This window comes from Bos javanicus, chromosome 5 (genome assembly GCF_032452875.1).
Source record: "Bos javanicus breed banteng chromosome 5, ARS-OSU_banteng_1.0, whole genome shotgun sequence".
NCBI classification, from domain to species: domain Eukaryota; kingdom Metazoa; phylum Chordata; class Mammalia; order Artiodactyla; family Bovidae; genus Bos; species Bos javanicus.
The window spans coordinates 80,795,407-80,815,713 of NC_083872.1; the positions used below are offsets into that span (position 1 = coordinate 80,795,407).

At 38.2% G+C, this 20,307-nt stretch overlaps 2 protein-coding genes across 5 annotated transcripts in view; one reads left to right on the forward strand and one right to left on the reverse strand.

Moving 5' to 3' along the window:
- The window catches only part of ERGIC2 (ERGIC and golgi 2), a 45,592-nt gene extending 41,583 nt beyond the window's left edge, over nt 1-4,009 (forward strand). Inside the window, exons 13-14 of the mRNA XM_061417510.1 lie at nt 1,049-1,131; nt 1,293-4,009. Coding sequence (XP_061273494.1) covers nt 1,049-1,131; nt 1,293-1,355 — 146 coding nt within the window. The 3' untranslated portion in view covers nt 1,356-4,009. The remainder of the gene's footprint in view (nt 1-1,048; nt 1,132-1,292) is intronic.
- Nucleotides 4,010-6,662: 2,653 nt separating this feature from the next.
- The window catches only part of FAR2 (fatty acyl-CoA reductase 2), a 177,433-nt gene continuing 163,788 nt past the window's right edge, over nt 6,663-20,307 (reverse strand). For all 4 annotated transcript variants that reach the window (XM_061417508.1, XM_061417509.1, XM_061417506.1 and 1 more), the window contains 3 exons: nt 18,741-18,870; nt 10,600-10,727; nt 6,663-9,707 (listed from right to left, as the gene is read on the reverse strand). In XM_061417508.1, coding sequence (XP_061273492.1) covers nt 9,545-9,707; nt 10,600-10,727; nt 18,741-18,870 — 421 coding nt within the window. In that variant the 3' untranslated portion in view covers nt 6,663-9,544. The remainder of the gene's footprint in view (nt 9,708-10,599; nt 10,728-18,740; nt 18,871-20,307) is intronic.

Consider the following 20,307-nt stretch of genomic DNA (forward strand, 5'->3'; position numbering starts at 1 on the left):
TTCTCAATCGGATTGTGATGTGCAACAAAAAGTGGGCTGTATATGACATCCAGAGATGACCAACTCAGAAGCTCCAGAGCACTTCCCAAAGCTGAATTTGCACCAGAAAAGGGGTCATGGTCACTGTTTGGTGGTCTGCCACCCATCTAATCCTCTGTAGGCGAAATCATTACATCTGAGGGGTATGCTCAGGAAATCAGTGAGAAGCACTGAAAGCTGCAGCACCTCCAGCTGACACTGGTCAACAAAAAGGGCCCAGTTCTTCTCTACAACAGTGCCCAGCTGCAGGTTGCACAACCAACGTTTCAAAAGTTGAACGAATCAGGCTATGAAGTTTTGCTCATTTGCTGTATTCACCTGACTTTTCACCAACTGACTACCACTTCTTCAAGCATCTTGACCACTTCTTGCAGGGAAAATGCTTCCAAAACCAGCAGGAGGCAGAAGATACTTTCCAAGACTTCATTGAATCCCAAAACATGGATTTTTATGCTATAGGAATAAGCAAACTTATTTCTCATTGGCAACAATGTGTTGATTGTAATAGTTCCTATTTTAATTAAAAAAAGATGTGTTTGAGCCTGGTTCTAATGATTTAAAATTCAGTCTGAAACTGCAGTTACTTTTGTACCAACCTAAATAGTTCCTTTTTTATGCTAACTTCTGTTTAATATTACATGGAGTTTATAGTTTGAAGTATATTTTTTAAATGAATAAATAGCTTTTGTGGTTACTGCTTTATTTACAACAGAGTCATTTAAATTTGTGGTGGTATAAGATACATTAAGCACCTTTGAAAAGATTGCTTTGTCAAGGTCATGAATTATGTGGCCTTCTGATTTTGAAAAGAAGTTCATTTATTTTAAAATCCAATTGTCTTGATATTTTTAACTGTGGATGTCAATAAAGCAAACTGTTAACCTTCCTTAACCTAGTCCATTGTAATTAGTTGAGTTTTATATTCTTACAAATTTAGGAAATAAATAATATAGGAAGAAATTTCATTAAAAGCATAATTTAATTAAAAACAAACATTTTGTTGTTACAGGCATGCTACATGGAATTGGCAAATTTATAGTTGAAATAATTTACTGTCGTTTCAGACTTGGAGCCTACAAACCTGTCAATTCTGTAAGTGATACAGTGATTTCCATCCCAGGTCATAGTATCATTGTTAAATATAAATATTAGTTCTTGGTGCCTGAAAGAAATTGCCCAAAATGAAGCATTATGTTTAGAGGAAATAGTGTAAGAAATAAAACTCATACTTTGGTCTTTTTGTTCCTCTCTAGGTTCCCTTTGAAGATGGCCACACGGACAACCATGTACCTCTTTTAGAAAATAATACACATTAACACCTCCCAAGTAAAGGAGAAGAACTTTTTGCCTGAGACATAAAACCTTTTTTAATAATAAAATATTGTGCAATATATTCAAAGAAAAGAAAATATGAATGAGAAGCAGAAATCACACCTAGGGAGAAAAAAAAAGAAACCCAAACTGAAATCCTATATGTTTCGTGTCTGTTACAAATGTTCTAGAAGAAATTATGCAGCTAATCTAATCAGTGAATACGCCCAGCTGAGTATTGCTTTGAACATGACCCCTTCTGATATTTTCAGAGGAGATGGGCAGTACTGAAAGCAGACCTTGCTTCTTGATGACAAAGAGCCTGAAGGAAGAAGTCAAATCACATCTAAAGAAAATGGCATTGATAAGTGCAAATATTTTCATCTCTTTGTTTTTTTAAAGATATGATGTCAGAATAAAATATGTAAAACATATGGAAAACTAGTCTAGACTTTAAAAAGTGTGGTCAGGTCACATTGTTAATAAAGGAAAAGGCGGGGTCCCTATGTTATAGCCATATTACTGTTAAGCCATAATGACAAGACCATTTATCCAATTTTGGGTCTTAGGGTGGTAACTGCTTTTCTTTAAACTCTGGCTATTGACATTTCTGATTGTTCAAGGCAAAGTCATGAAAGACTAAGGTAAATACTTAGAAGGGCAGATGCTGTAATATGTAACAGAGGTAGATGCTGTAATATGTAACAGAGGTATCATTCACAAATTGTATAGTGGGCACGTATGCAGGGATAAGAAAGCACATTGTTAAAAAAAGATGCTAAGTTTCCTAATATCATCCTTATTCTTGTTATAGTTTGGGAACAGGGGATGAGTAATAAAAAGATCCACTGCTAATGATGGAAATTATCAGTTTGTAAAATATTAAGAGGAAAAGTAGCATTTTTTATGTGTTGTGGTAGTGGGCAACAGGGTAACTTAAAAATAGAAGTATGAGGCAAATATTTAAGTAAGACAATGTCAGATCTGAGAGATTATCATATTAAACTGTCATATTAAACATTAATATGATTAAATGTTGATCATATTAAACATTTAAACTGTAAAACTGTATTATGAAAGAACTATCTGCATTCAGTGTCCTGAATGTGATTGATTCTGTATTAGATTGTGTTGGTCTAGATTTCTTAACTATTTTAGGATTAATTTTAAATTTCTAGGTGATATAAAAGATTTAAAAAAGAGGGGTATATCACTCAGGTGCTGTTAAAACCTAAATTTGGAATATATGTGCCAACATCATTTTTCCTTTTGTAATGCTTTATAATGACAGTAGAAGAATCATCAACCAGTTCCTCATGGTTTAAGTCTTTTAGGGAAATGGGGAAACAAAAATTCCAGGTAAGTAACAAGACCAAGACTAAAAGACAAGATTTTAAATGGTTTTTAGAGAATAGGACACCACAAGTGAGAGTTTTTCAAATTCCTTTCTGTTAAAAGGTAAAAGAGAAAAATGTCCTGTTGAAAGCAGTTGGGGCAGATAATGGAAAGAAGAAGAAATACTGATAAAACTACTTTATAGTAAAGCTTATATAAGAATGCTATTTTGAAAATAATAAGCATCATTGTTTAAAATACACAGTTAATATGATTAAGAGCCATTAAGTTAACTAATATGTGACAAGTTTATGCTTTGAAAGATTTTCAAATTCAGAAAATTCCAAATAATGAATGGCCTTCTCATTATTTAGAAACTTCTGATTTCTTCAGATGTTATTTCCAGTGAAGGTAGACTGGGAAAAGGAATTTTTAATTAGAATTTTAGCTATTTTAGACTGAATGTTGGTTCTGTGAATCTGCTTGTCAGAAAATTCAGTTAAGTTTCAGGGTTATTTTAATAGGAAGAACTATTGATTTAGAATTATTTTCTTTCAATTAGGATTATAAAAGTTGAGTATCTTTAAGAAGGATTTTAAAAATTATTTTGGTACTTATATATGATTTTTAATTGTTACCGTTTTGTTTTCCAAATACCATATTAAAATTGTAATGGTATTAATCTGTCCCATTAAAACTGAGTATAAAAGGAATTTCATTGAAGCAAAATACTACTTTGCCATTGATTTCCATTTTAAAAGTTATGAAAGGTTTTCACCTGAAATCCCTCGAATAGTCAGGGTCAGATTTTGGGCGATCAAAGTATTAAGATTCTGACCAGCCCTTTGTATGATGGGTGATGCCGTACACTTGTGTATTAGGATTTAGTAGCAGTTTTTGACCTCACCAAGTGTTTCTTTTCCGTGGCAGAGAACACTGTACTGGCCTATCTATCTATGCCTCTAGTAGGGGATACCTGAGTTTATTACTCAATTTTTTATTTTATTAGGGCATTCATAGTATCTATGTGTATATATTCCATCCTAAATATTTTAATATTGAGATCTGGAATTATGTGAAATGAGTTTTCTTTTTCATCTGTGTTTGCATACATACAGCCTATAAAAAGAGATGAAATGTTTAAATGAAAAAGATGAATAATTCTCTGCTGCAGTATTTGTACACTTCAGACTACCTCTTGGGAAAAGCTTAACTCAGAATTACACATTTCTAATTCTTGACTTAGATGATTAATATTATGCTTTTCTCATATACATTTTATGATATAAAGCACTGAATTTTTGTAATAAAACTTTACTAACGACAGAGTTTATAATCTTTAATACAAGCTTTGGAATTCATAAAGGAATGACTAAGATCTAATTTTTTTAATGGTATAAAGACACATGTTGTACATTGTCTTTTGATGTCTTAGGTTAGTAATTCAGGTACCAAAAATTAAATGTACATGCAGCTCCTTTGTTTCACAATTTAAAACCTTTAAACTTAAGTTTGAGATGTGTGTATTTTTTAAATTACTTAACCTGAGCCTTAGGATCTTTAAAATCTCATCAGGCTTTAAATTAGTACTTAAGCTCTTCCCTGTCTGTTTGGAGGTCTAGCAAACCTTTAAGCCAAAATGAGTCACCCTTTGTCAGCACTATCCAAATAGATCACTACGTGTTCACTACCTTATGGTATGAAGCCTGGAGTAATATCCAAGTACTATTTATTTATTGTAATTCCTCCCACCCCTTTTGGAATATTTTAGTGATTAAATCAGCATTATTTTAAGAGTAGGAAACAAAATGCCTTGGATTTTTTTTTTCTTGTAGTTTTTAAAATTGTTTTAACAGAAAGAAAGACAAAAGACTCATTCAGTGTCTCAATTCTAAAGATGGGACTCAATAAAATAAATTGTACAATAATTTTTTGTCCTTTTACGATCATGTACCCCCAAATAAGCCTTAGTTCCTCATATTTAAGCTTCTTTTTCCTCCTAGAAAAACTACAGCAATCTTTATCATTCAGTATCTTTCCTTTTGCTTCAGATGGAGCTAAATTATTGTATCATATGCCATTTATTCTATATTTTTCGTGTTACGAGTGAGTGAGGAAAAGATTTGACTCCAATGTGTCTGACTCTTTGCGACCGCATGGACTGTAGCCTATCAGGGTCCTCTGTCCATGGGATTCTCCAGGCAAGAATACTGGAGTGGGTTGCCATTTCCTTCTCTAGAGGATCTTCACAACCCAGGGATCGAAACTGGGTTTCCCTCATTGCGGGTGGACGCTTTACCATCTGAGCCACCAGGGAGGCCCCAAACAGATTATAATCAGCAAACCATTTAATGGTTTTGTTTCAGCGACTGCAAGTTGTATTTATCAAAAGACATTAACAATTCTTCCAAATTCATTTATGCTATTTGTGTAATAATTTTAATGTAAAGCCCAGAATGAGGAGGTGTGGCAAAAGGTATACATTGATGTAAGATACATACTACATACTAAAGCAGACCTTCAACAACACAGCATATAATTATGTAGTAAATATTTTGTAAATTCTCTTCTGCTTTCAAGCAACTATACAAATTAATTGGGTGATTTCTTGTATTATACTTACCTTTGATTTCTTTAAGATATTTTTCTAGAATTGGTGAAATTGACCCAACTCCACATCTTTCCAACCCATTTACGATTCTGGCTTGGAACTGATATTTCAAATAAAGTAGGGATACACCTAAAATATTAATCTATTTTATATCAGAGAGCTCTTCTAGCTGTTAACACTCAATTTCAGTTAAGTATCTGTTGTCGTATTTGTATCTGCACCTCACAGGGCATTCCTGTCTCTCAAGTCAGTTATATCTTAAAATCAGCAATTCTGGCAATTTGTTATATTTTTAAAAGGTAATCTAGGTAGTGAGCATTTTTTCATATATGTATATGGTTCCCAAAACATAATTTTTTAGATTTGCATAGAAAATGTACAGGGGAAAAGTTACACGGAAATTTGCATGTGATTCTTGGAACTTTGAAACATTGATATTTTTAGAAATGTTCAGTTTATTCACTCAGTTGTGTCCCACTCTTTGCAACCCCATGACTGCAGCACACCAGGCTTCCCTGTCCATCACCAACTCCCTGAACTTGCTCAGACTGGTATCCATCGAGTCAGTGATGTCATCCAACCATCTCATCCTCTGTCGTCCTCTTCTGTTTTCAATCTTCCCCAGCATCAGTCTTTTCTAAGGAGTCAGTTCTTCGCATCAGGTAGCCAAAGTATTGGAACTTCAGCTTTAGTATCAGTCCTTCCAGTGAACATTCAGGACTGTTTTCCCTTAGGATTGACTAGTTTGATCTCTTTACAAGAAACTTTAGGCTGACCTAATTGTTAATGTTCACTATGAGATACACTACTTACTATTAGTCCCTTCTCAAGTCAATTTTACCTTGAGATTCTAAGTCAGTTATTTAAATGAGCTAAAAATTTAAATGAGTTAAATTTTATACTAGCTGGAGATGTTAGGTTAGTATAAATTTGTGAGAAATGTTTTTCTGATTTGTGTGCCCTTCTGCCTCAACTTTTTCTAGAATTAACTGCCTCATGTGTTGACTGTTTTCAGTTCTGTAATGTTTGTTACTGTAATATCTTGTGGGTGCAGAATATAGGGATTACCAAAGCTTTTAAAAAGTAACCTTTTCTTTGTACTTACTGTCCCCTTCTCCATCAAAAGTAGAAAGTTCTTATTGGATTGTATATATTAGGCACTCAAATAATTGTTACTGGTCTTGATATATAAAGTAGCTAGGGGTTTTCTTTCATGCAGATACCTACTTTTACAGCTTAATCATCACAAGAGAAGTTTGTGTCATTTCTCTAATACCACAGGTAGAACATTCTTCAGCATGTGTTACAAATTGCAAGTCCATGTGCCTGATGCACAGGTGAGGTCTGTCAATACTAAAACATCATAGAGTTTGGAACAGAGAAAGGTTTATTACAGATTCATACAAGGAAATGGGTGGCTGATGCCTTAAGAAACCCAGTTAGTGAAAGCTTTCAACAAGCCCCTTTAAAAGCAAAAGGTGAGGGAAGGGCGTGGTTAGTTGTTGCAAACTTCTTGGCATCAGATCCTTTGTTCCTGAGGTCAGGTCGTGATCAGGGAACAATGTTCCTGTAAATCTCTACCAAACCAATGTTATTCTCTGTCCTGTTAAGAAAGGGCAAGGTCCCAAGGCACAACTTGCATCCTCCAAGGTCCTGGTCCTGGCTAAGAGGAGGCAGATCTCAGTTGGCAGCTCCCTTAGGTCCAGGTCCCCAAACCCTGCCAAGCTGTCATCTCTGCCATGCACCCAACCCACTTTGCCCTCAGTCTCCTCAGGTTGCCCAAAAAGAGGGGAGATCAGGTCTCACAGACTGCAACCAAGGCAGATGGCTGTGCTATTTAGTAGCAGAGACAGGGATGGGGGGGAGGTTCACTGCTCCTCAAGGTCTGGGCCAAGACTAGTGGAGGGCCTTAGTGAGCGCTCTGGAGCCCTGCAGGACATAGTTCCGTCTGTTCCCTGGGTCCTTCAGTTCACTAGCTGGCCCAAGGCTGGATGAGCTGGAGGGCCTCCAGGAGAAGGCCTGAATCTGCCTTTCCACCTGATGACCACCACACCACTGACCCTTGGCTGAGTCACTTCCCCAGTTGTCCCTCATTGACAGTTACTTGTGGGGCGTGCCCACTGTGGCACTGACCAATAACTGAGCAGGACAACTAACGGTTGTTCATTGACAGATTGCTGCTTGTGGGTGGGGCCCACTGAGGCACTGACAATGACTGAGCAAGACCTGTTGCCTAGTAACGGTGCAGCGTAATGAGGCACAGCAATGGCTACCTGTAAAGGCTGTGCTCATCCTGCTCTGTACGCTATTAATGGTGTCTGAAAAAGCATTATGGGAATGTGTTAATTCATATTCATCTGGTAGTTTCTTTTTATTTTCCTAAGGATGAGGGAGAAGATCTACTGCAGTAGTCAGCAGTTAAAGATACAATACTAGAAGAGGAAATCAGTCTTTAATTCAAATTTTCATTTAATCAAGTCAAAACTGAATGATCAGTGGAATTTATTGAGTTGGTGAAACATAAAATAACCAAAAGATAGTAAATTCTTAGAACTATTATGTGTTGTCCAATTTCATTGAATTATATCTTAATTTCCTTTTTATCATCTATAGTTTTTATCTTAAACATAATCACAGAAATCTCAAACTGAAGATAACCAGCTGCTTTCTTTCAGAGCTGGGTTTTCTGCCCTGGAAAGTAGTTCACATAACTTAGATGAGATTGAGAAAGACATTGCCCAGAAGAGTCTCCCTGCCCCGACCCCAAATGTGCTTTATGGGGTTCAGAAAAATTTCAACTAATACTGGGCTAGAAGTTGCCCTCACAGCTCTAGTACACTTCTACCACATGAATGTGCCTTTCTGAGTATTAACCAATTATCCCAGGAAGTGAGCCATATGTATAACTAACATTGAATGTTTTATGCTCATATAATTTTCTAGTAGTTATGATTATTTTTAGTTACTTAGGCCCCAGGTACTGTTATTTGAATCATATCCCACGTTTTTAACATGAAGTGCTGCAATCTAAAATGCACTCGTCTCTCAAATATGAGGAAAGTTGGGATAACAGTTATATTATTAATATGGGAATCTGAGAACAGATTTTTACTAATTCATTTGCATTATACATAAAATATGTTTAAAACAACACCTGTTCTCTGAACTTCCAGTCACTAATGAAGTCTGTCCTTTTCGGCTGCACATTGTACAGGTAACATTCTGCAACTGGAGTGATCAAGATACTAAAGTCCTGGTGAAAGAGTGAACTTCCCCACAGAAAATATGACTAGCATTTACATTTTTATTTGCAATTTTGCTTTTCTCAGTGGCAAATATCAGGAAAATGGGTTTTTACGTGATTTTAGCCTAGGGCCTTCCTCTAACATTAGTCACTCTAATCGAAGGCCTGGGCAATATAAGCTTAAATATAAGGGATTTGGCCAGTTTAATGAACAAGAGGAAAACTCCTAAGAGGAGGTAATCAGGAAAATTTATGATTCAAAAGATTTAGAATAATAGTTGTCAAATTCAAATTACAAGAACCAATTTTTACTTAAAAGCATAATAATCACCCATAATGAAAATATGCTTGAGCCCTCACTCTATATACATTATTTACACCTCTTGGTTCTCTTCAGGTTTCAGATGTGGGTATAGTGAAGGAAAATGTTAGATGTGAACCCACTTTTCTAATTTCCCAGCCCTTGACCAGGACTACATAGTATAGCACAAAAAGAAAGCAGAAACCTCCACGGAGAACTGTTTCTCTTACAGCATTTATGATGATGTTGAGACCTTTGTCTGCTTATCTTGATTTTCAGCCTTTATACTAAGTACACTATACTAAATGGTTCCAGTGACAACTGCCTTTCTTGAGCGTGTCTCAACTTCTGTCATGTGTCCTTCCATGTTTATTGAGCACATTAGTCCTCTCAAGGAGAACAAAGCTAAATAAGGGAAGATGGGTGTCCTTTGGTGTTTTATATTCAAGAGCACAGAATAGTGTTAAAGAAACAATCTGGAAACAATTTTTTTCCTAAAATTTGTATGATAATTCGTTAGGATATGACTTCTGTTCTCTCACTGAAATGAAATGAAAATTTATAGTTTAGAAATAAGGATGAATACATGACAGCACATTTGACAGGTAATGATGGGCATATTTGTTACCTAATCTTGAGAACCACAGTTGCTGTTTTAGAGGTATCTGAGAGGTTCCAGACAAAGGGAGATTGCCAAATGTTCTTAGACATTAAGTGTGCTAGATGCCCTAAAGTAGGAGAGGAATTTGTAACAGAAGCTCACGATGAAGAACCACACATTCCGAGCCACCTGAGATCTTGCAATGAGAAGACGCCAGGCGATGAGGAAGAGAGCAGTATTAAAGAGGTAGTGAATATTTCGGAGCCTGGAAACAGACATATATAACCAACGTCAACACAGTATCAAATACCCAACTATGTTACCTAAAGCATAAATGTATCTTTTCCTGGCTATGACCAGCAAATAATTAAGTGTCCTCAGGTATATGGCAGTATCTGATAGCCTTTTGATTTTGATAGCTTTCATTTCCACCACGTTCATTCTGAGTAATCATATTTCTACAATATTCCCCTGACTAGTTTCCCTTTCTCATACCTCTCTGCTTTAACCTGTCTTATAAACATGGCTAATATAAGCTTTCTTAAATACACTTTGATCATGTTACTGTATATCACAAATCACTGATTCTCGTTTACTAGAGGGTAAATTCTAAAGTCTCACCTTGCTTTTCAATTCAAGGTTCCTGTCTGTTTGCAATCAACTTTTCCCATCCATATCATCTCTTCATTAAAAACCCTTTGCTTCTACCAGAATTATGCAAGACTGCTATAATTCTGTGTTCCTTAGGGAACATAGAATTTTTTATTGAAAAAAAATTTCAGGCAGTCAAAGCTATTGAACAGTTAATTGATTTGACCATGTTAAATAGCATCATCAGGTTTCCTGCCTGTTGGGTATTCTTTATAGCACATTATGACAGGATATGGTAGAAAAAGCAAACTTAGATACAAATCTGGCTCCTCTGCTTACCACGTACAGCTTGCCCACTTCCCTCCTTTGAACCTAAATAGTTCTTTGATGGAAATGGGATAACAAAAATACTACCTGCCTCATAGAAGTATGGTGAAGTCTAAATAGTGTATACTAGGATATATAGTATAAAGGCTAGAAAAATATTAGCTGCTCTCCTGCTCAAATTTCATGCCTGGTATAAAATGAGCTACACATGCTAAGTACTTAATAAATGTTATACTTACCTTTTTAAGTGTTGCTTTGCTTCTGGGATCCCAGCCATATCCTCTTTCAATAAGTACTTCTTAACTCCTAAAACATAATTTTCAATGTATTCTAACCAGTTCAGCTGACGTACATCAAAGTTGAATACCTGAAAGGCAAGAAGAGATTATGGATTGTCAGAACTGCTGGATGATCACTTTGCACATTTGATGAAGTTTCTTTTATATAAATAAGTGGCATTTGGTTTGGAAGATTTAGGTGCTGCTGCTGCTAAGTCGCTTCAGTCGTGTCTGACTCTGTGCGACCCCAGAGACGGCAGCCCACCCGTCCCTGTGGTTCTCCAGGCAAGAACACTGGAGTGGGTTGCCATTTCCTTCTCCAATGCATGAAAGTGAAAAGTGAAAGTGAAGTCGCTCAGTCGTGTCCGACTCTTAGCGACCCTATGGACTGCAGCCTACCAGGCTCCTCCGTCCATGGAATTTTCCAGGCAGGAGTACTAGAGTGGGGTGCCATTGTCTTGATACCCCTCCAAATGAGATTATTTGAGCTGTTATTTTAAAGGCAGTGATAATATGGATTGCCATGTATATAGAAATATTTAAACATTCAGTTCAGTTCAATCACTCAGTCATGTCTGACTCTGTGATCCCATGAACTGCAGCATGCCAGGCTTCCCTGAACATCACCAACTCCCAGAGTTTACCCCAACTCATGTCCATTGAGTCAGTGATGCCAACTAACCATCTCATCCTTTGTCTTCCCCTTCTCCTCCTGCCTTCAATCTTTCCCAACATCAGGGTCTTTCCAAAAGAGTCAGCTCTTTGAATCAGGTGGCCAAAATATTGGAGTTTCAGCTTTAACATCAGTCCTTCCAATGAAAACCCAGGACTGATTTCCTTTAGGATGGACTGGTTGGATCTCCTTGCAGTCCAAGGGACTCTCAAGAGTCTTCTCCAACACCACAGTTCAAGAGCATCAATTCTTCAGCACTCTGCTTTCTTTATAGTCCAGCTCTTACAACCAAAATGACTACTGGAAAAACCATAGCCTTGACTAGACAGACCTTTGTTGGCAAAGTAATTTCTCTGCTTTTTAATGTGCTGTCTAGGTTGGTCATAACTTTCCTTCCAAGGAGTAAGCATCTTTTAATTTCATGGCTGCAATCACCATCTGCAGTGATTTTGCAGCCCAAAAAAATAAAGTCTGACACTGTTTCCACATCTATTTGCCATGAAGTGATGGGACTGGATGCCATGATCTTAGCTTTCTGAATGTTGAGCTTTAAGCCAAGTTTTTCACTCTCATCTTTCACTTTCATCAAGAGGCTCTTAGTTCTTCTTCACTTTCTGCCTTAAGGGTGGTGTCATCTGCATATCTGAGGTTATTGATATTTCTCCCGGTAATCTTGATTCCAGCTTGTGCTTCATCCAGCCCAGTGTTTCTCATGATGTACTCTGCATCTAAGTTAAATAAGGAGGGTGACAATATACAGCCTTGACATACTCCTTTTCCTATTTGGAACCAGTCTGTTGTTCCATGTCCAGTTCTAACGGTTGCTTCCTGACCTGCATACAGGTTTCTCAAGAGGCAGATCAGGCGGTCTGGTATTCCCTTCTCTTTCAGAATTTTCCACAGTTTATTGTGATCCACACAGTCAAAGGCTTTGGCATAGTCAATAAAGCAGAAATAGATGTTTTTCTGGAACTCTCTTGCTTTTTCGATGATCCAGCGAATGTTGGCAGGTTGATCTCTGGTTCCTCTTCCTTTTCTAAAACCAGCTTGAACATCTGGAAGTTCACAGTTCACGTATTGTTGAAGCCTGGCTTGGAGAATTTTGAGCATTACTTTACTAGCGTGTGAGATGAGTGCAATTGTGCGGTAGTTTGAGCATTCTTTGGCATTGCCTTTCTTTGGGATTGGAATGAAAACTGACCTTTTCCAGTCCTGTGGCCACTGCTGAGTTTTCCAAATTTGCTGACATATTGAGTGCAGCACTTTCACAGCATCATCTTTCAGGATTTGAAATAGCTCCACTGGAATCCATCACCTCCACTAGCTTTGTTCGTAGTGATGCTTCCTAAGGCCCACTTGACTTCACATTCCAGGATGTTTGGCTCTAGGTGAGTGATCACACCATCGTGATTATCTGAGTCGTGAAGATCTTTTTTGTATAGTTCTTCTGTGTATTCTTGCCACCTCTTTTTAATATCTTTTGCTTCTGTCAGGTCCATACCATTTCTGTCCTTTATTGAGCCCACCTTTGCATGAAATGTTCCCTTGGTATCTCTAATTCTCTTGAACAGATCTCTAGTCTTTCCCATTCTATTGTTTTCCTCTATTTCTTTCCATTGATTGCTGAGGAAGGCTTTCTTATCTCTCCTTGCTGTTCTTTGAAACTCTGCATTCAAATGGGTATATCTTTCCTTTTCTCCTTTGCTTTTTGCTTCTCTTCTTTCCACAGCTATTTGTAAGCCCTCCTCAGACAGCCATTTTGCTTTTCTTTTTCTTGGGGATGGTCTTGATCCTTGTCTCCTGTACAATGTCACGAACCTCTATCCATAGTTCATCAGGCACTCTGTCTATCAGATCTAGATTTAAACATTGATCAAGCACACATATTTGGCTTTTAGGAAGTCTTAGCAATTTTAAGGAACTGATATTAGTCTGGTGAAACCTAATTTAATTTCAAGTAAAGGAGAATTATTTCTTAAGAGAGAATAATACATTAGGCACCAAGACAAATTACATATGTTTTTCTTTCCATTAGTAAATTTTGCTGTTTTCCCCTTGGGCTAGCACCCTTTCCTGAAATATCACTACTTCATTTTGCTGATTAAGGTAAACTTTGAGAAGCAATGTCTAAGGACTAACTAAGCAGAATTTATATTCTTATTTACTTTAGAGATGTTTATCCACTCTGTCTCTTGGTATGCCACTAGATGGAGCCCTTCAGAACCATTTAGAGTGGAACACGCAGAACACTAGTGTATTTCCTCCTCTTAAAGAATGCCTTTTCATGTTGCCACCAAAAATCTTAAGAACAAATTTCCTTCTCAAATGTAGTGACTTACAGCATCTTTTAGCGCTTTCCAGGTGGTGCTAGGGGATGACAGAGGATGAGATGGCTGGATGGCATCACCAACTCGATGGACCTGAGTCTGAGTGAACTCCAGGAGTTGGTGATGGACAGGGAGGCCTGGCGTGCTGCGATTCATGGGGTTGCAAAGAGTCGGACATGACTGAGCGACTGAACTGAACTGAACTGAGGTGGTGCTAGTGGTAAAAAACCCACCTGCCCATGCAGGAGACAGAAGAGACACAGGTTCAATCCTTGGGTTGGGAATATCCCCTGGAGGAGGACACAGCAACCCACTCCAGTATTCTTGCCTGGAGAATCTCATGGACAGAGGAGCCTGGCGGGCTATGATCCATAGGGTCGCAAAGAGCTGGACACAAGTGAAGCAACAGCACACACGGTAGGATCTTAAAGACTAGACACGAATGTCAGTTTTTTTTCATTCTTGCTCTTAAGTTCCTATTTTAGTACATATTTTCCCTGGCTTATATTTTATTTCTGCTTTGGTCTTTTACTACATGTATTTACTGCAAGTTACCTCAAATCTTTGTCAAGTAAATTGGAGTATTAACAAGGAAAGCAGATAAGACTAACGAGTTCCAGAGAGGTTCACAGACTTAACCAAAAACTGCTTTCTAAAAGTAATTCTGTATCACTTTGTTTGGATATTTTTATTTTCCACAGTACCACCAAATGCTGCGTATTCATCTATATATGCAGAGACTTTTATTTTTATGTTATTTCTAAATTAGATTTCAATGAAGCCCTAGTTTGGAATCCTCATTCTATATGGCAAATGAAACTGAATTCTGAGCCACACCAGAGCTTGGCAACTATGCAAGTATTCAGGACTATTATCTTTGCTAAAATATTTTGCAAGCATATATATATATATATATACACATATATGAAATACACTGCAGCTTTGATTCTTTTTTTCCACAAAATTTTTATTTTATGTTAAAATATTTTGAAAGTGTCAAAACTGAAACTATAAGCTTATTATCTTTTGCATTATTTAGATGGGTAAATTCCATGAAGAAAATGCAATACAGATAAGTCATATGTAATTTATAATAGCATGATGGGTTTTTAAAAATAATCTGGTTTGATCCATTTATTTTAAACATAGGTACTTTGAAGAATTTTGTCTATACAAGATATGTAGACATTTCTGGGAAAAAGGTTCTATTTCATGTCCATTTTAGAATTACTCAGTTGGTAAAGAATCTGCCTACAATGTAGGAGACCCCGGTTTGATTCCTGGGTCAGGAAGATCCACTGGAGAAGGGATAGGCTATTCACTCCAGCATTTCGGGGCTTCCCTTGTGGTTCAGCTGGTAAAATATCTGCCTGCAATGCGGGAGACGTGGGTTCGAACCCTGGGTTGGGAAGATCCCCTGGAGAAGGGAAAGGCTACCCACACCAATATTCTGGGCTGGAGAATTCCATGGACTATATAGTCCATGGAGACGCAAGGAGTTGGACATAACTGAGCGTCTTTCACTTTTAAACTCAGAGGTAGGCTCCAAAATCACTGCAGATGGTGATTGCAGCCATGAAATTAAAAGACGCTTCCTCCTTGGAAGGAAAGTTATAACCAACCTAGACAGCATATTAAAAAGCAGAAACATTACTTTGCCAGCAGAGGTCTATTTAGTCAAGGCTATGGTTTTTCCAGTGGTCATGTATGGATGTGAGAATTGGACTGTGAAGAAAGCTGAGCGCCCAAGAATTGATGCTTTTGAACTGTGGTGTTGGAGAAGACTCGTGAGAGTCCCTTGGACTACAAGGAGATCCAACCAGGCCATCCTAAAGGAGATCAGTCCTGAGTGTTCATTGGAGGGACTGATGTTGAAGCTGAAACTCCAATACTTTGGCCACCTGATGCGAAGAGCTGACTCATTTGAAAAGGCCCTGATGCTGGGAACAATTGAGGGCAGGAGGAGAAGGGGATGACAGAGGATGAGATGGTTGGATAGCATCACTGACTCGATGGACATGGGTTTGGGTGGACTCTGGGAGTTGGTGATGTTCAGGGAGGCCTGGCATGCTGCGGTTCATGGGGTCACAAAGAGTTGGACACGACTGAGCGACTGAACTGAACGGAGTGATGATTTCAGTTAAAATATTCATCTAAATCTCAACTGGGCTTTCCTAGTGGCTCAGTGGTAATGAATCCACCTGCCAATGCAGAAGACATGGATTCAATCCCTGGGTTGCAAAGATCCTCTAGAGAAGGAAATGGCAAGCCACTCCAGTATTCTTGCCTGGAGAATCCCATGGACAGAGGAGCCTGGCATGCTACAGTCCATGGGGGCGCAAGCGGTCAGACATGACTTAGCAACCAAACAACAACAAAATCTCAACTAGTACATTTAATATAACAATTATTGCATCTGACTGCAAATCCAAGCCAGGCTTCAGCAATACATGAACCGTGAACTTCCTGATGTTCAAGCTGGTTTTAGAAAAGGCAGAGGAACCAGAGATCAAATTGTGAACATCTGCTGGATCATGGAAAAAGCAAGAGAGTTCCAGAAAAACATCTATTTCTGCTTTATTGACTATGCCAAAGCCTTTGACTGTGTGGATCACAATAAACTGTGGGAAATTCTGAAAGAGATGGGAATACCAGACCGCCTGACCTGCCTCTTGAGAAACCTGCATGCAGGTCAGGAAGCAACAGTTAGAACTGGACATGGAACAACAGACTGGTTCCAAATAGGACAAGGCGTATGTCAAGGCTGTATATTATCACCCTGCTTATTTAACTTCTGTGCAGAGTACATCATGAGAAATGCTGGACTGGAAGAAACACAAACTGGAATCAAGATTGCTGGGAGAAATATCAATTACCTCAGATATGCACATGACACCACCCTTATGGCAGAAAATGAAGAGGAACTCAAAAGCCTCTTGATGAAAGTGAAAGTGGAGAGTGAAAAAGTTGGCTTAAAGCTCAACATTTAGATCATGGCATCTGGTCCCATCACTTCATGGGAAATAGATGGGGAAACAATGGAAACAGTGTCAGACTTTATTTTTGGGGACTCCAAAATCACTGCAGATGGTGACTGAAGCCACAAAATTAAAAGACGCTTACTCCTTGGAAGAAAAGTTATGACCAACCTAGATAGCATATTCAAAAGCAGAGACATTACTTTGCCAACAAGGTCTGTCTAGTCAAGGCTATGGTTTTTCCTGTGGTCATGTATGGATGTGAGAGTTGGACTGTGAAGAAGGCTAAGGGCCGAAGAATTGATGCTTTTAAACTGTGGTGTTGTAGAAGACTCTTTTTTTTTTAATTTATTATTTATTTTTTTAATATAAATTTATTTTAATTGGAGGCTTATTACTTTACAATATTGTAATGGTTTTGCCATACATCAACATGAATCTTGAGAGTCCCTTGGACTGCAAGGAGATCCAACCAGTCGATTCTGAAGGAGATCAGGCCTGGGATTTCTTTGGAGGGAATGATCCTGAAGCTGAAACTCCAGTACTTTGGACACCTCATGCAAAGAGTTGACTCATTGGAAAAGACTGATGCTGGGAGGGATTGGGGGCAGGAGGAGAAGGGAACGACAGAGGATGAGATGGCTGGATGGCATCACTGACTCGATGGACGTGAGTCTGAGTGAACTCCGGGAGTTGGTGATGGACAGGGAGGCCTGGCGTGCTGCGATTCATGGGGTCGCAAAGAATTGGACACAACTGAGCGACCGAACTGAACTGACTGCAAATAATCCTTAGGTTTCCTGGTGGGAAGTAATTTTAGGACTTGCATTTGAATCATGCACTATGAGGCTGGTAGATAGGAGCTGACAGGTGAGGGTATTTATCTAACATTTACTTCTCAACATGACTTGGTTTCTTCTGCATGCTGTCAAGTACAAGATAAATGAAGAAATTTATCTTTTTTTTTTAAGAAAATTTAGTGGAAAATGTCAGTCAAGAGATTGAAAACTTTAAAGCTTAATTGAAACCAAGAATGTGCTCAAGGAACAAATGGAGGAAAATCAAAGCTAGGAACATGTACAAAATACAGTTTTCTATATTCGTGAATTTCAGGACAACCATTTGTGACTGGTTAGAAGCTAATACAGAGAAATAAATAGTACTTATAGTAAAAAGTAAAGTGAAGTTGCTCAGTCATGTCTGACTCTTTGCAACCCCATGGACTGTAGCCTACCAGGCTCCTCCATCCATAGGATTTTCCAGGCAAGAGTACTGGAGTGGGGTGCCATTTCCTTCTCCAGGAGATGTTCCTGACCCAGGGATTGAACCCGGGGCTTCCGAGTTGCAGGCAGATGCTTTACCATCTGAGCCACCAGGAAGCCCAAATAGTACTTACACTAAACAATTAAAGTATAGGCCTGTCTTGAGAAATAAATGTCTGAATGGTCAAAGAGACATCATTATAGGGAGGAAGAATGACAATCCTACAGAGAGGGAAATGCTGATGGTAGGAGATCTGAGATGGGCTAGAACGCAGAGGTGGAAAGTTAGCTTTAAAAAGGTAGGAAGAAAGGAACTGTAGCTTTGGTGATGCAGAATGATTTTGATTTGACAAGAACAGTGGATGAGAGAGTTGCTGAGCCATAAAATTATTATTTTTCATTGAAGGCATATGTTTGGGAGGGAAAGACAGAGGTATTGAGGATTTGTTGAAGAGAAGGAAATGGCAACCCCCTCCAGTACTCTTGCCTAGAAAATCCCATGGATGGAGGAGCCTGGTGCAGGCTACTGTCCATGGGGTTGCAAAGAGTCGGGCACAACTGAGCGACTTCACTTCACTTTCACTCACCAAAGGTGAACAAAGGAGTGAAACAAAGTTTATGAGACCTGACTGCAGAATAGCAGGGAGAAGCTGACCAAAGGCTAAGAAACTAGATCTCTTACCTATGTTACACTTGTGTCCTGCCATTGTGTTGATAGCATTCACTGATTTTCTTAGCCCAAAAAGAAAAAAAAAAAAATCTGTGTATATAAAACTGCCTTTATTCATCAACTCTCCAAGTCAAATAGTTCTAACTTCCGAGTGGGGAAGGTTTGCCTGCCGGTTGTCGGGACTGTACTCACTCTCTGGTCTTCGGGACTCAGCTCGGACATCAGCATTTCAGTGTTGTAGGTGCTCCATTCCCAGCTCCGGTTGACGAAATACTCCAGCATGGAAAGGGTTCTTAAAAGCCGATTCATGAGCTTTGTCATCCTGAGGTAAAGATCACATAGGAGCCAATATCAGTGCACCACAGGTGGTGGCTTTCCTGCTACTACATAGGGGTATATGAAAAATTAGGTCTGAAAAATATAAAAGTTATTCCTTCCCACGTTTCCCTCAGTTCCTCATTAAAATTCTTATTCTTTTTTCTCTTCCACATTAACCCTCTGTTGAAAGAAGGGATGCAGCTGAACCTAAAGGAGCTTGTTCTAGCAGGCATTTTAATACCACTAAAGCTACTTCTCTGTCTCTTTCCTACCATCTCTTTTTCAAGAGTTGCAAGTATTTTAAAAGCCGAGCAAGATATTCACCCCCAATGACATACTCTTCGTTCTTGAATTCTGAGGTAGACAAGAAGAAAACCTATTTCTCTTCTTTAATGTACGTTCTTGGATTTTTTTTTTTTTAATTTATTGATTTGAGGTTTCAAATCAATGAGAGTTGTATATAACTCTGGGCAGAAGTGGTGACTATATTAGCATCTGGTGAACCAAAAACAGCTCTTAATGCAGATTTAAAGGGGAAAATATTTTATTTGTTAATAATCTACTCAGGCACAGTGCTGATAACGTTTAAAAAAATATTGTCTCCACTAATACCGGTAACATCCCTGTTAGGTAGGTTTGTGTTTTTATGAACAGATAAAGTTAGCTTAGAAAAGATTGAGTAGCCATGATAATATCATGTGTCAATGCCAAAATTACAACCCAGTTTTGATGGACTTCAAAAAGTCTCTGCTTTTGCAAATGGGACCCCCTGGATCTCATTACTTTAAATGGATCAAATCTTTTAACCCCGTGGTGAGGACCTGTTGTTTGAACTTCCCAATTTTGTAACAATTTATATTTTTAAAAAACATGCTTTCTTAATTTATACAGTATGATTCCATGAGGTAGTCAGGGTCTATATTGTTTATCTTCATTTTGCAGAAGGATTAATAGGTTCAGGGTCACATAGTTAATGCTCAAAACTAGATTTTCTAGCTACAAATCATATCTGGCCTAAAGATCATTTGATTTTTATCTTCCACCAGTTAGGCTAATCTTGGTAACAGTGACTACTATAGTTGACCCCATAATGACTTATGATGCTATTTTGGGAATTTGGTCTTATTTCTGGTCAAATCCTCATGTCCATATCTCTAATGACTCATGAGGTACTTCTCTCATTGTATTATGGGAAATTCTTAAGCAAGGCTGTAGAATCATTATTCCCTAATTCAAGCATCATAATAGGTTTCCATTTGCTATTGTTATCTAACATCTTGGCTATAGAATGAATATTTATATCCCCCCACAATTCACATGTTGAAACCTATTACTCCTAATGTGGTAGTATTGGAGAAGGAGACTTTGGCAGATGTGGAAAGCCCTTATAAAAGGGACCCCAGAAAGCTCCCTTGGCCCTGCCAGCCTGTGAGGACACAGA